We start from the raw sequence: 15,271 nt of genomic DNA, 5'->3' as shown, positions 1-15,271 counted from the left end.
GGGGTGAACATGAGGCCCACTGACTTGACCTTCGACCCAAAAAATCCAAGCAGTTCAACCTTGAGTTGAAGTGGACATCTGTGCAAAGTTTGGTCTGCTTTAAACAAACCCTTGTCCCTTTCCCCAGGTAGCAGGTTAGTTTGGAGATGCATTAAAGCTCACTTTTTTTAAAAGCAGGTACGTAGCGTTAGCGGCACTGCGGGTGGTGAAGAGCTGAGCCGAAAACCAAAGCTCCTCCAAACTCTCACCTATGGTCATGAACTCTGGGTAATGACCAAAAGAAAGAGATCGCAGGTACAAGTGGCTGAGTTTACTCTGGAGGGCAGTGGTTCTCAGCTGGTGGGTCGGGACCCAAAAGTGGGTCGCGGAGTAGTTTTCAGTGGGTCACGCAACTAGGTGTCTGAAAAAAAAATGGTTGCACAAAGTCCTGAAGTCCTTGTTGGACATGCATCGGTACCTTTTTACTTGATCCTGTTTTACTGTGAAATTGGGTAAATTTAAACGTTTGATCAATATTTCAACTAACTCATCTCCCCTTCTTGCAATAAATGGTTACTTTTCTGATGATAATGAAGTCACTTCACAAGTCCTCTGGAAAACTGGTTAAAATTGACACATAATGATGGGGAAAGAGGGTATAAAATTTTGTCCCTTTTTTATTTATCAGCTGTTTTGGTCCAATCATGCTCCAAACTGCAACATACCCAATTAACTAAACATGCATTGATGAAGATTGTTTGGACACTTGGGTTGCGATCTTTATCAGACTGGTGGGTCCTGAGGTTGGACCAGTTAAGAACCACTGCCGGAGGGTGTCAGCCATAGAGATAGGGCTAGGAGTTCAGACAGCTGGAGGGAACTAAGGGCACATTCACACTAGAGCTGTTACGTCTACGTAAACTAACTCTGGTCCGTTTTCCTGAAAAGTCTGGTTTGTTTGGAGTGGTGTGAAAGCTCACACAAACTCTGATGTGGACCAAATAAGTGGACTCTAGTCCTCCTAAAGGTCACATATTATATAAAATATGAGTCCCTGGCCGGTCCTCAATCCCCCTTCTCTACCTTTCAGAAAATGTGTGCTGAAACGAGCCATTCTAAGGTCGTTTTCACACCTGATGGTCCGAGGGACTCGGTCCGTTTTGGAAGAGAAATGGAAACATTGTTGCACTTTTCTTTGGTTTGGTTTGCATTCACACTGCTCTCTTGGTCAAGCGGACCAAACCGTCTGAACACCTACAACCTCTGCCCGCTAGGGGCGCTGTTGCCATGAACAAATGGCGACTAAGAAGAACAGAAGGCGTAGAAGAAGATGAAACTCCTTCCGCCCGTCTTTTCTTCCACATAAACAATGAAAAAACACAGAATTTACGCTGTCTTGGGGTTTCTGCTCTTGCATTGCGGCATTATGAGCAGCCAGCGAGGCGGTGAGCTGTCCAGCATGTTGTCCTTTACATGAGACGAATAAATCAGCATCAGACTACGATGTGTTGCCATGGCTACACAGACGCCAAATGAGGTACCGACATGTGTTTGAGTGTATTAAATCACATATAAATCCGTATATCAATACGCTTTATGCCAGTTCCTGCCTTTGGTTCACAAGTTGGTCCGCTTTGCTTTCACACCTCTAACGAACGGCACCAGGGTTCGTTTGGAAGCGGACTGAGGCCCCCAATTTTCAAGCGGACCAGAATCCACTTGTTTGGTCTGCAGCAGAGTTCTTGAGAGCTTTCATACCACTCCAAACAAACCGGACTATCTGGGGAAACGGACCAAAGTTTGTTTAAAGCGGACCAAAGAGCTCTGGTGTGAATGCACCCTAAGAATTTCCCGTCTTGATGTCATGCAGGGAGTTAGCCCCGCCCCCAGGTTCGATTGGCCCTCCCCGCTTGGAAGAAAGCTCGGCCCTCCTCTCCTGATCGCTGCAATGCGAGTTCCATAATCAAAATACTGATCAGAGAGCTTGGTTTCACCTTTCATTTTCATCATTTTTCTTTCAGCTTCAGTCGATAAAGGTATTTGGGTATAAAAGCTGGTTTAAGGTGAAACAATTCATCAACATCCCCATTGTCTCTGTCAGATGAGGCTTTTGTTTGAAAGAAAAAAGCATGATTTAAAGTTTTTTTACTCTGCTGACTTGCTAAAATACCAGCTAATCTATATGGAATCATAATTAATATATTACTGAAAGCTTGACAGTCATTTTTATAATAAAATAAGAAACACAGGTATATTTTAGTTTATCTGACAGAGACAAAAAGTTTTGATGGGGATAAAGAGTCATATTTTGAAAAAAAAAAATTTAAAAACTATAAATCTGTTCGACCCCAGCCTACACAAATCTTAACTTAAATGACTGTCAAGTCAAGTTTGTGGCATTTTCTCTAGAATCAGTCATATTTCTTTTGCATGTTGTCTCTTATACACCCCATGGTAATATAGAGACAATAAAACAAAGATTTAAAATTAAATGTGACATTTAAAACCTGCTGTTTAAGTGAAGGAAACTAACTGATAGATGGGACCTACAATGGATCGTTCCTGAGGTCAACATTTCTGTTTTTGAGGTTTTCTGGGGTAATTATTTCCAAGTATGACTTAAACAGCCACAAGATTAAAATGAATAAATATATAAATATATATATAATACAAGCAGTGCAACAAGTCCTCCATTCAAAGCAGGGAATATTTAGTCATGACTAAGAATATAAGAATAGAAAGTGGTCCAAACAAGACTAAAATAAGAACAATGTGAAATAATCGGTTATAATTTTGGCTCTCCTCCTCTGCCTGAAGCAGCAGCAGGGTCCTCGTCAGACCTGGAGGTGGAGGAGGAGATCTGGGATGAGCCAGGCTCCCTGACTCCGGTGAATTTAAAGCATCTTTGAATGAATCACCGTATCAATGAAGATGAATCACTCTCAACTCACACAAGTTGTCCTTTCAGGATTCACCAGTGTTTTATCTGAGGCTGCTCCCTCCACACTGAGGGGTTTTTTTCTTTTTTTAAATGTCAGACCACATTAAAGTGGTCTCTGCTTCATTCAGAGAATATATCCACATCCAGACCTCCTCCTCCTCCTGGTTCTGATGGTTCATGGATGGCAGTGATGAGAGGAAGCTCAGGCTGGAGGTTCCCTCTCGTCTTATTGCGCAGGATGATACCGCAGCTCCGGATTCACACGCCAACCCACCTTGAAACGGTTCCCTCCAATGCTGCGTTCAGGGACAATGTGAAATCGGAAAATGGAGTACTCAGGATGCAGGTGTTAAAAACTTGTAGATCCCGGTCTGAACAGGGACAAAACATATTAATTTATAAATAAATGTGAAAGAGTTGATCCAGAGTAAAGAACTGGTGGCATGGACGTCTCTTTAGTGTTTGATTTTACTTTGTTAAGCCTGTTAAGAGACTTTTTTTCACCTATTTTATATGATGCATTCAGTGTTTTCTTTTGCCATATGTAAAGTTTAGCTCCTAACCTCAGTTAAGCCTTTTTTTTTTTTACACTCATTCATTCTCATAACACGAGTCCAGTGCTGTAATCTGCTGGATTCTGTGTCTGTGACGGTGACAAAAATCAGTGCCAGGACAAAATGTGGCAAAGAGTCTGTGATGTGCAGAAGCCCTACGTGGGCTAACGGAACATGAATACATTTTTCCCTGTGATGAGGAGTAACTGATGGTCTTTTCCTCAAGATTTTAGCTTATTCATGTCCTGTTCCCTGGATAAAAACACTGGTTTCCCCACTTTTATCCAGTTTTTTCCCCTTTAAATCATATGTCACTGCCCTTTCTTCTCATCTTGGGATGTTCCTAAACATCTATTTCCCCATTTGGCTAAATGCTCATTTAAATTTTGTTTAACCGACTAGTCTAAAGACAAAACAGTCCGTGTGTTAGCATGTACCATGTGAGCCTGATTTACTCTCTACAGCGTGGCTAACATTAGCAGCTAGCTCTGCCAGCCTTTGCTCCTCTTTGCAGATCAATATCGTGCTTTGTTGTGTGACCTCTGGTTGAGAGAGAGTGAGTTCAACCCTCGACAGTCTTCATACCACTTTATTTCTGTTCCTACCACAGCTAGCCGCTAAGCTACTGCTAAGCTTCTCATATTTATGTCCAGTGAAGTGCTGTTGGGAAGTTCAGACAGGAAGGTAGCAGCCATTAACTGAGGCCACAGCGGCCTCTAGTGGCAGGAGCTTCATTACAGTTTAAAGGAGCATTATAGACCAGGATCTCAAGCCTGTGTTTATAAAAAACTGAAAGGTTATAAGTTTAACCGACTCATAAATCTCATAATTTGATCAACTAATTTAACAGTTCAACCGTGTGCATCCCTGATTTTTAGGTTGTACTACATGCAGGCCAGAGGTCCGGCTTCAAGTCCAGCCTGTGGCTCCTTTCCTGCATGCCTCTCCCCCAGTCTCTCGTCCCTGTGTCTGACTCTTTCCACTCTCTGCATAAAGGCATAAAAAGACCATAAACATATCTTTAAAAACAGTCAGCTTTGGTTTTAAAAGTAGAGTTGCCATAAATTTGTCATGATAAAAATACTCTAAACTTTAACACAATATTAGAAAATACATTAAAACCAACATTGATACCATCACACTCGTCAGTCTTTGTAATTCCAAACGTACACGCTGTGGTCCGTCCCTATCACATACCAGAGGCGCCACTCTGCCCTGCTCTGTTTGAGATGCACGCCAGGTCTATTTTCAGTCGAGCCCACCTCAGAAACGCATCGATCCCCGTGGAGCAAATCATCCCAAACAGGAACAAGAACTTAATCACAATGCACAGACTCCTGTCAGTAAATCTCTGCACCAGATCAGCATTACGACTCAACCGTTGGCACACGACAGAGGTGATCAGCTGGTCACAGGTCAGAGGTCACCATGGACGAAGAGAAAATGATTTTGGAGGCCAAAAGTCACAAGTTTTATTTGATGCAAGAAAACAAAAACGTATTACTTCCTAATGTGCTCACCAAGGGTAGAATACAAAGAAATCATGAAAAAAAAATGAAGAGCAACAGTGACCTGCTGTTTATATGCTACTCTCTTATAGACTCATTATCAGGCGATCTCACAATTCAGATTGATTCAGAGTTATCCTGATCTTTTGACTCTTAAATATATTTTCACATTTAAAGTGCAGGTTTAATGTTTTCAGATTCAAATCTTTATGTTTCACACTCAAAGATTTTTTTTAAATTTACTTTCAGATCGTATTGTTGTAGGTTCAGACTTCTGGCCCAGTTCTGGTTTGGGGCGTGGGAGGAAGGGTGTGGGATTGTGAGTGATGGCGTAGCAAAGAAGGCTCAGAGCCTTCCCCAGTTATGTTTTGACATGGCTACATATATTTTAAGAAAGTTTATTTTTAAGGGACTTTGCAGATGCCTGATCAAAACAAATTGATAGCATCAGCTCATTTATTGTCCTTGGTTGACAATATTAATGCTTCTAAAATCCAAACATTTATGTTGAAAGTCCTTGTTTATCCACCTTCTTCACTGTTTATCCTGTTTTAGAGTTCCCTGTTTATTAAAAAATAAAAAAAGTAAATATTTGAGTCTCATGTTATGGTTGTACAAAGTTTGCTGCTTTGTTTTTTCTTTAATGGCCCCAGAAGATTTTCAAGTCTTAATCTGGGCTGCAAAATTTGATAAAATATTCCCTAGAAAGGTGTTACTCAGCCCTGCTCAGCAAACAGTTGAAAAATACAGTGCTTAATAAATTTATTAGACCACCTCAGAGACCATCCAGCATCATGAAGTGCTTTAATGCGGACTCTTTCATTTTCAGTGAGCTCTCCATGTTTTACCATTTTGAACAGGAATGAGGAATTTCAAACTGAATTCACCCAAATTTGAGCCGGCTCACTGGGCTTCTCTGAGAAGTAAAAAATGAATCAAGCATAACATTCAACCACTAAAACTGATTTTTCTGTTCAGGAATGCAAGTAAATAACTATACTTTGACATATTAATCAAGAAATACTAATGTGCTTTAGTGTTTTTTCAGTTTTTTTGTAAATCAGTAAATTTGAAAATTCATGGATAACAAAAATAATCATATTTTAGCATTAAAAATATCATTTGGGTTAAAGAGCTTCTACGTATTGGTGTATTAACCATTGCAGAAAGATAAAAAATGATTTTGGTAATTACCAGTGCTCTTAATTTGGGGCAGCTGTGGCATAAACCTTACTTTGGTTAGGGTTAGGGTGGTCTAATAAATTTGTTAAGCACTGTACCTTCTCAAAGCTATATCTAAGTGGTTAAAAGTGGAAAAAATGGGTTAAAGTGGCAATAAAAATAAGTTAGAGGTGGCAAAAAAGTGGCAAAATTAGGTGAGCTGTGACAGAAAAATTATTTGTAGGTGGTAAAAGTGGTCAAAAAGTGGCAAAATCTCAGCGAAAAGTTACTAAAACAGGCAAAAAGTGGTAAAAGGGTGGGAACAATGGGCAAAAAGCAGTGAAGGGTGGCAAAAATGGGAAAGGAGGTGGCAAAACTGGCAACACTGGGGGAAAAATTGCAACAAGCAGGATAAAAGAGGGGATAAAATGCATAATTTGGCAAAAGTGGGAAAAAAAGTGGGCTGAAAGCAGTAAAAATGGATTTAAAGTGTCAAAAAATGAGAAAAACAACAAAACAAAAAACAAAAGGGACAAAAAATTGCAAATAAGGGCAATGGAAATAAATAATGTGTCTAATGTCGCTAAGTTTTGTTCAAAGAAGTTCAGGCTCATGTTGTTGCTCATATAAGAGGTGATGAGCAGGTGTTGCTTGTTCACATTTGAATAATTCCTGGAGTTTTTTACTTCTGTGACTGTTGACTGAAAAGAAATGCTTTTAAAATTGTTCTTCCCTCGCTTAGATCGCATTAATCAGACCAGAGAGGGGCCTCACATCGCCCCCAACATGACTAACCCGCCCCTGGCCTTCATGAGTAAAATAACACAGGACTCAGTCAGCCGGCTTTACTGATGATGTTTCTTCCAAGTAGTCCCTGAACGCATCATTCCAGCTGAGAAACTGACAGTGCAGGTAACCAATCAGGCGCCGACTTCCTCACACGCCCATCAATGAAACAAGTGTGGGGGCGGGGCCGCTCTCTGCTCGGTGTTATTGCGTCGTTGCTCTCGTCTCATTGGCGCAGGTGATCCGTCTCAGGATGCGCGAGGAGAGCGGAGGAGAGGGGAAGAGAGAGGGGACAGCACCGATGGAAAAGTGTCCAGGGCTCGGTTAACGACTGAACAGGATACCGGCACTTTGTCCTGATGAGAGATTCACCGAAAGGGGCACTTTGAGATATGATGAGGTTTATTTCTGGTCGGCGATAGTACTATGATTTGGTATGTGGCCACTTTGATAGCAAGTGTATTCAGCACCCGAGGAACGGCCGCTCAAGGTGAGTCGAAGTGCAGAATCTCTCCCCACCTTCTGCTCAACTTTAAACTCTGCTTGTTCCCTCTCACTCAGCCCTTTTCCCGCCTGTTTCTGAGCTCACTTTGGCTGTATGTTGGAAATGTCACACTTTACGTCATGAAGTTCATGCGTGTGTTCATCACCGCACCTGGCCGGCCGGTAAATGATGAGAGGAGCGGACTGGTCCTCCGTGAAATGATGACTGAGCTCTAACACGGAGGATGTGAGCCGGTCTGAGGGCTGGTAGGAATTCTGCTTCCCTCTCTAATGCCTCACGGTGAGTCGTGCTTTGCAGTGATAGATGGCTTCACTGGAGTTGTGACGTTTTTAGCCTCACACTGATAGATTTTGCTGCCTATTCGTGGTGACATGGTAGGGCTGGGCAATAAGGGCCGAAACCATACCAGCGTATATTTCATATGTCAGTATTTAATCAGTGAAGAAACAACAGATGGATGCCACAACACCAGACTGATACACTTTGATGTGATTCTAGTCAAAATAAAACCACACTAAAATCTGTTTGATACCACAGCAACTTAAAATACAAGACCAAGACACCCAGAAATATGGGATTATTCAGTTTGATCAACAAAAATGGCAGAAAATCCCCTTAAATATTGTAAAAGATGGAAAAGATACTGGCAACATCAATTTTACACTATAAAATTATATTAATTTTAATGTTTGGTGCCATCAGAAAGTACAAAAACATAATGATCTGTCATATGTTAACCATGGGAGAACTGTGTCTGAATTGCACAACTCTGTTGGCAACATTTGGAAAAGAGGATGCAACTGATGAAAAGTAAGGGGTCCTCTCGTTCCTCACAAGTTCAATGTTGGGAATTTTTGTGCTTATGATAAAAAAACAAAGGAAAAATCCTAAATTTTGTTTAAATTGTACAAAACATTGGCAACATTTCCATAAATTGTAATTGTCCAAAATTTCTTGTGACCTCAAAATATAAAAAATTGCTAAATTAATAACTGGTGGTATCAGAAAGTACAAAAACTTTATTATTCTCTGTCATATTTTCAACCAAAAAAGAGCACCACCCAAATTGCACAAATTTGTTGGCAACATTTGGAACAAAGGTAAAGCAGCGAGGAATTAGGGTTTCAATATAAGGCAATTATTTACATTTTTGATGTGAAATTGCTGGAAAAACAAACTTGAAAGTTTCTAAATTGTGCAAAAATATTGCAACATTGAAAACATTTACATTTTTATTTTTAGGTTGTCAAAACTTTTTGTGTGCTCATCTGTTTATAAATGATAAGATGAATATTTTATTATCTGGCGTTACCAAAAAGGGTAAAAACATGTTTTTTTTTTTCACAAATTGCACAAATTTGTTGTCAACATTTGGAAAGGGGGGTAGACTTGGTGAAAAGTTTAGGTTTCAATTGCGTCTTACATGTTAAACATTGGGCATTTTTTTAATGATCTATATATTTTTAAAAATTCTAGATATTTTCTAGATTGTACAAAATGGTTGACAACATTTCCATAATAGCACTATGACAATATTGTCTGAAAAATGTGTGTTTTTATGTGTTTCAAATTGATAAAATAAAACAATTTTCACAGTTGGTGGTATCAGAAAGTACAAAAACGTAAAGTTCTATTGTCATTTTGTTTAGCAACAGAGAGCACTGGCTAAATTGCACAAATTAATTGGCAACATTTGGAAAAGTAAAACAGGTGGAACTAGCGAGGATGTGGAGTATCCCCTTACTCCTAGCCAGTTTAGTGTAGGGCATAATTTATTTACAATTGACCAAAAATGCAGAAACACTCCCACATATTGTCTAAATTGTGCAAAAACATTGCCAACATTTACATTCATGGGTTTTCAAATACTTTTGAGAATTATGTGTTCCAAAATAATTGAGTTGTTTTTTTACAAACCAGAAAGTACAAAAACTAGATGATCTGCCATATTTCTAACCGAAAGAGAGGGAGAGAGCACCTTCTAAATTGCACAAATTTGTCAGCAACATTTGGAAAAGAGGTTGAAATTGGTGAGGAATTAGGGTTCCCCCTTTCTACTTGCTATTTCTTTATTAGGCAGTTTTTTAGTTTTTAATGATCAAAAATTGCAGAAAGACACCCAATGTCTTTTCTAATTGTACAAAAACATTGTCAACATTTCCATAAATTTAGGTTTTAAGAATTGTTAGTTCAGAGTTCTAAAATGATAAAATTGTTGTTCTTTTATGGATTGGTAATATCAGAAAGTAAAAATACTTCATGAACTTCAGTGATATTTTTCACCAAGAGTGAGAGCACAGCCTAAATTGCACAAATTTGTTGGCAACATTTAGAAAGAAGGTAGAGCTGGTGAGGAGTGAATATTTTCAACCTTGGGCCGTTCTTTGTAACAGTCAAAAGGCAGGAAACATTTCCATCATGTTAATGATCCGTCCTATCATAAAGTCCTGCATCATAATGATCCTAAGTCATATTTTCAACCAATAGAAAGAGAGCACTATCCGAAAATCTGGAAGTTTGGAAAAGTCAGCGGAACTGGTGAAGAGTGAAGGTTTCCCTCGCTCATTGCAAGTATTGGCCATTTTTTCCAATGTTTAAAAAAACTGCAGAAATCTTCTACATATTGCACAAATTGCAGAAAAACATTGGCAACATTTCCATTAACTCATGTTGTCAGGTTTGTTTTTAAAGCATGTCAAAAAGACAAAAGAGAATGAGTGCACTGTCAAAATTGCAAAAATATGTTGGCAAAATATGGAAAAGTGGGTGGATCTGGTGAGGAGTTAGTGTTTGCTCTATATTGGATTTTTTTTGTGTGAAAACTATCAGAAAATGCAGAAAACACATATATTGTGCAAAAACATTCACAACATTTCCCTGATTTCAGACTGTCAGGTTTTTTTGGTCAAGTGTTTTGCGGTCAAAATCTTTACTTGAATAATTGGTCTTATCAGAAAGTCCAGAACTGAAATGATCTTCAGTCATATTTTAACCAAAGAGAAGATGAATTGCAGGAATTTGTCGGCAACATTTGGAAAAGTGGGCAGAACTAGTGAGGGGTTAGAGTTTCCCTCACTTCTTTCTAGTTCCTGCTACTTTTTTATATGTTGCTCATGTATTTGAGCAATTTAGACATTATGCAGAACTTTGCCTATAATTTTGATAATTAGAATAATAAATTGCCAAATGTTGGATGACGGGGACTTTTAATGGTGTTTCTATGGTGTCAAATTGGCAAATAAACAGATAATTCCCTATTTAGACAAAGCATTTCCAATGGATTATCTTGAGATCCATGAGAATAGTACTGTCAGTAGTTTTACTTCAGTCTTACTGAGCATTAGGGGTGACATCTTTATTTATTTTCTATTCAACTTCATCTCTATCAACATGATCAATATGTTCCTAACCAGCTGAAAATGTATCTGAAAAACTGGACTTACTGCCCAGCCCTACGATATATTCCTCCTTGGATGTGTGAGTTTGCTCTCTTGCACATTTCTTCTCCAGCAGCCGGCTTCAGCGAGCTGCACGCCGGCTGCCAGCAGCGAGTCGTGAAATGTGGAGGCAAATGTGATTAGTATGGTGCGCTGGTGTAGATGTCATTAAAATGCTATGAGTGGATTAACCTCCTCCTGGGGAGCTGTTCCTGCTGTAGCTGAGTCAGATCGCTCTGTCCACTAGAGGGAGCACTGTCTGAGCCTGCACCTGCAGTAAGGTGAATTTAAGGAGTCTTCAGGACACAGAGGATGCCTCTCTGTCTGTCAGGGGTGATGCAGCTTTGATAGGAGGACTGGATGTGAGCTCTTTGATTTGAATATTACCTTGGAAAAGAGTTTTAAATGCTGTCAAAGGTGAGGGACGATTTAACTTTTGCAACCTGCAGCTGACCTCTTACACTCAGCTTGCAGTTTCAGAGCAGTTTGCTGCGCTCTTTGAAAGATAATTTCCACCAAACTTGAAAAAAGTAAACATTATCAGCAGAAATGATTAATTAAAAATCGCATCAGTCTCTTACAGCCCCTACCCTCAGCTGCGTCAACCATCCGATCCCAGTTTATCCCAGTTTGCATGCTCTGCTTTCTAATTTTTCAAACCTAAAGAGTCAATAATGTCAGAGCTTGCTGACACTGCTGCCACGTCTCATGGGTCACACCATATAAATCAGGTTATTGGTGCAGAAACAGACATCAGGTCTAGTGACAGGAGTTTTTGTGAGCATCTTAGCAGCGTGAATCAAATTAAATCAAAATGTGTTATTTTTCAGCTGCCCTCTAGTAATAGGTCTGAGAAGCATGCAGACACATAATAGGGTTGGCTGGCAATAATAATGGGAAGTAAAGTTTCATCTGCTTTATGTCAGAAAAGGTAGGCTGCAGAATTTTCATGTTTGCTGCTTTATGACAACGGTAATATCCAGTATAAGAGTGCCTAAACTGTGAGTCCTGTTGAACCAAGTTTGTCTAGTCGACATATTCAGCCTCCATTATTAACAGAAGTTCAGTTATTACTTTAAGATGTTTAACACAGGCAGTGGTGCTGCTGCTGGAAACTGACATACACCTTTAAGTTGAGCTGCTCAGTGGATTGACTTTAAACTGCAGTCATGATAATGGCCTTTCCACAACCCAGGCAGCTTATTAATGGTAATTGGTTGTAAAGTGAGTGTTTGCTCCACACACAGAAAACTCCACGTGGTCCTTCATTGGAAATATTTTGCGAAATACATTAGCCTATGTACATGTGAGGCTAGGTTAAATACAATGTTCTCTATCCTCTAACTCAGTGGTTCCCCAAGATAGCATGCATTGGTGTTCCCCATCCCCGTCACTCCTGCGTCCCAGTGTGGATGGACATGGCGCTGTCCATGGTGCTGAAAGCAAAATTGGAGCAGCTAGACTGAAAGACCAACTGAGAAATTTACTTTGATTTCTTGTTATTTTCCCTTTAACGGTTGAAAATAAAGTTCTGGTTCTAATGTCACTCTGCTCTCCTAGATTTCATAGAAATCTCATAGAACTCTTCATAAAAATGAATGATGGTGAAAAAACAAGTGACATGAACAATAAGGGTGAAGGATAAAACATTTTAGAGAGAGAGCATTAGCTTTGTAAATCTTTAAATATAATATAAACTCATTCCAGCGGGTTCCCTGAAGCCAAAATGTTTGCTTTCCTCCATTTCATTTCCTCCTTTTTTTTTGGCAAAGATTACCCAGTAGCTATACTGTGTAATGGGATGGCTGGGCCTGCTTGTTTGAAAAAACAGTTGTATTCTTGGCTTAAGTTAGATACTACAACACTAAGATAACCCTCAACTCTGAGGAGTCATGTTGGGCCTGTGTTTGTTTTTAATGTGTCAGCACAGACAATGTTTTTTTTTGCATAGAAAGATGGATGCTAAAGGATTGGTTGCAGCTCTTGATAGCCCTGAGTATTCTGTGGCCACTGACAACTAAAACTCCTCCAGTGTGCATGTTGAGGAAGCAGCCTGTAATGTGTGGTCAGAGGAGAGGTCCAGCAGGGCGTCCTGCAGCGGTGAAGGTGGTGAAGGTGGTGAAAGGCTGACGTGTCCTGTCATATTTCTCTGGCATGTAATCTTTTGGAGTACTTGTTGAAACTTTAAAGCTGAGGTGAGTTGCAGAAGCTCCTTTCATTGTTAAAATGGTTACGCCATAACTGTGCACATAGTCATCATTCAAGTCCTCTTCCACTCGCAAGGCCCACCACTCCAACTTTTTTTGAAATGCTGTGACCTTATTAGAGAGGCCTTGTAGATGTACAGCTTGTTAAATGGCCAAAAAAAGCCCAGTAACATTCATCTTTAGTCACATGTTCAACCAAGAGTAAAGAGAGCACTGTCGTAATTGCATAAAATTGTTGGCAACTTCTGGAAGAGTGGGTGGAAGTGTTGAGGAGTCAGGGTTTCCTCGCTCTTTGAAAGTTCAGTATTAAAGGATTAGTATTAACTTCATGGGACTGTGGCCCTGAACTGACAGAAAATAAGAATTAGATTAACCAACTTCTAAGGGGTTCTGACTTTAACTGTTCAGCCTGCTAATCACATGTGTGTCATTCTGATAGCCCATATCTGAACCAGTAAAGTCACTGCATTGAAGGAAACACTCCTAGTGTTGTATCATATCATTGGTTAGGTCAGTGGTTCCCAAAGTGGGCCGTGGGCCCCCCCAGAGGGGCGCAAGGTCATGATGGGGGGGGCGCAGCAAGGCTAAGCAACACAAGCTGATGACTTTACCAGAATAGGAGCAGTTCATTAATGCCACCTCAGATTCAACAATGCCACTGAGGGCCTTGGTGCCTCTTTCCTTTTGCAACATCCTACCTGTGTGAGAAAGTTGTTTTTCTGCTGTTGCTGCAATTAAGACAAAAAAAAAATCAAAGATGGACATTGAACATGGCATGAGATTGTCAGTCTCACAGCTGCACCCAAGACTTAAAGGGATACTTCAACATTATGCGTGAAATATTATAATGAAATAATAATTTATAATTATGTAACATTACGACACATGAAGCAAATACTCATAACTACTTTCTTGATTAAACCACTTTTACCACTTTTGAAATCACTCCGCCCAGCAGCCGTGTCTGGAGTGTAGTTCTGGCTTTGCATTTGCCTCTGAAAACAACTCCGCCTCGTAAAGTTCCATGATTATTTCATAGCGTGGTGAATGTGCAGGTCACAACTTGTCCATGAGAGTGTTTTGGAGTTGTTGGATTGTGTATTTGATGAGGGAATGCCAGAATTACCATATGACTCCATAGTATTGGCAGAGCAGCTCCCATCTCAGCCCGGCTGATCTAAAAAGAGCTTCCACCGACAACTAAAGGTACCGAACCTATTACTAAGACTATAGGGATTATGGCAATGGGCGAATTTGCCAAAATGTTGAAGTATCCCTTAAAGAGATTAAAAAGAAAAAAAAAAAGCCCACAGTGGTCACTCAAATTATGGCAGGGCTTACTAATCTCTAAGATGTTTGTTACGTTTGTATTTTCAGCGAACTGTTCATCTTCAGAGAGTCAGAATTTAAAAACTCGAAAATAAGCTTAATTTTGCGGTAAATAAAAAAAAAAGGAATGTGCAAAAGTTGCGAATTCTGGTGTGTTTGTAACATGTTTTTTCATGTTCATATGTATTGTGTGGAGGGGGGGCGCACTGGGTTATGTTGTGGAGTGAGTCAGTTCTTTAAAAATCTTAAAACTTTTAAATGCATACTTTTTTAGACTTTATTTGAAGGACATGCTGCAGTCTCTATATCACTTGAGTATTGTGTTCACGTAAACCTGTCCTATCAATGACAAAGGGACACAAAGTGAGTAGTTTCACTGCAGCAGCTTTACACTTGACTCTTAAAAACTGCTGCTTTTACCCTCCTTCAACCCCCCCAACGTTTACACGAGAGAGGAGAGGGAGACGGAGGAAACTGGGACAGCGTCTGTGTTTCAGCATCAATGATTAGGCGGTGAAGAAAGGAGCGTTTGATGATATAAACAAGCTTTTATCAGCATGGGCTGAACTTTTGACACTGAATCTCACAGATTTATGTATATTTATTTGCGTAGACATCCTTATGGCATGTGACCGGGTTTACGGTTATGTAATGTTGTGCCTAAAGAGGATACGCTTAAGCATCGTCTGCCAGGGGAGGAGACTTAGGGAGATGTTTTTAAGCGGCTTCCCTCGTCTCTAACGTGCTTGTGGCTGCAGGGAACTTGGCAGGAAAGAGCTCGAACTCGTGGCTGCGGCGACTTTGACTTGGCTTGTTTGGGTTGTGTAAAGATGCTCCTCTCTGTCAGTGTTACTGGTTCTGCAG

At 40.0% G+C, this 15,271-nt stretch overlaps 1 protein-coding gene across 1 annotated transcript in view; it reads left to right on the top strand.

The window, feature by feature from the left end:
* The first annotated feature begins 7,355 nt into the window (after positions 1 to 7,355).
* Positions 7,356 to 15,271, top strand: part of igsf9bb (immunoglobulin superfamily, member 9Bb) — a 271,399-nt gene continuing 263,483 nt past the window's right edge. The window contains exon 1 of the mRNA XM_041802061.1: positions 7,356 to 7,419. Coding sequence (XP_041657995.1) covers positions 7,356 to 7,419 — 64 coding nt within the window. The remainder of the gene's footprint in view (positions 7,420 to 15,271) is intronic.

This window comes from Cheilinus undulatus, linkage group 12 (assembly GCF_018320785.1).
Source record: "Cheilinus undulatus linkage group 12, ASM1832078v1, whole genome shotgun sequence".
NCBI lineage: Eukaryota > Metazoa > Chordata > Actinopteri > Labriformes > Labridae > Cheilinus > Cheilinus undulatus.
The sequence above is the reverse complement of the archived record's forward strand: the minus strand, read 5'-3'. Positions and strand labels throughout refer to the sequence as shown.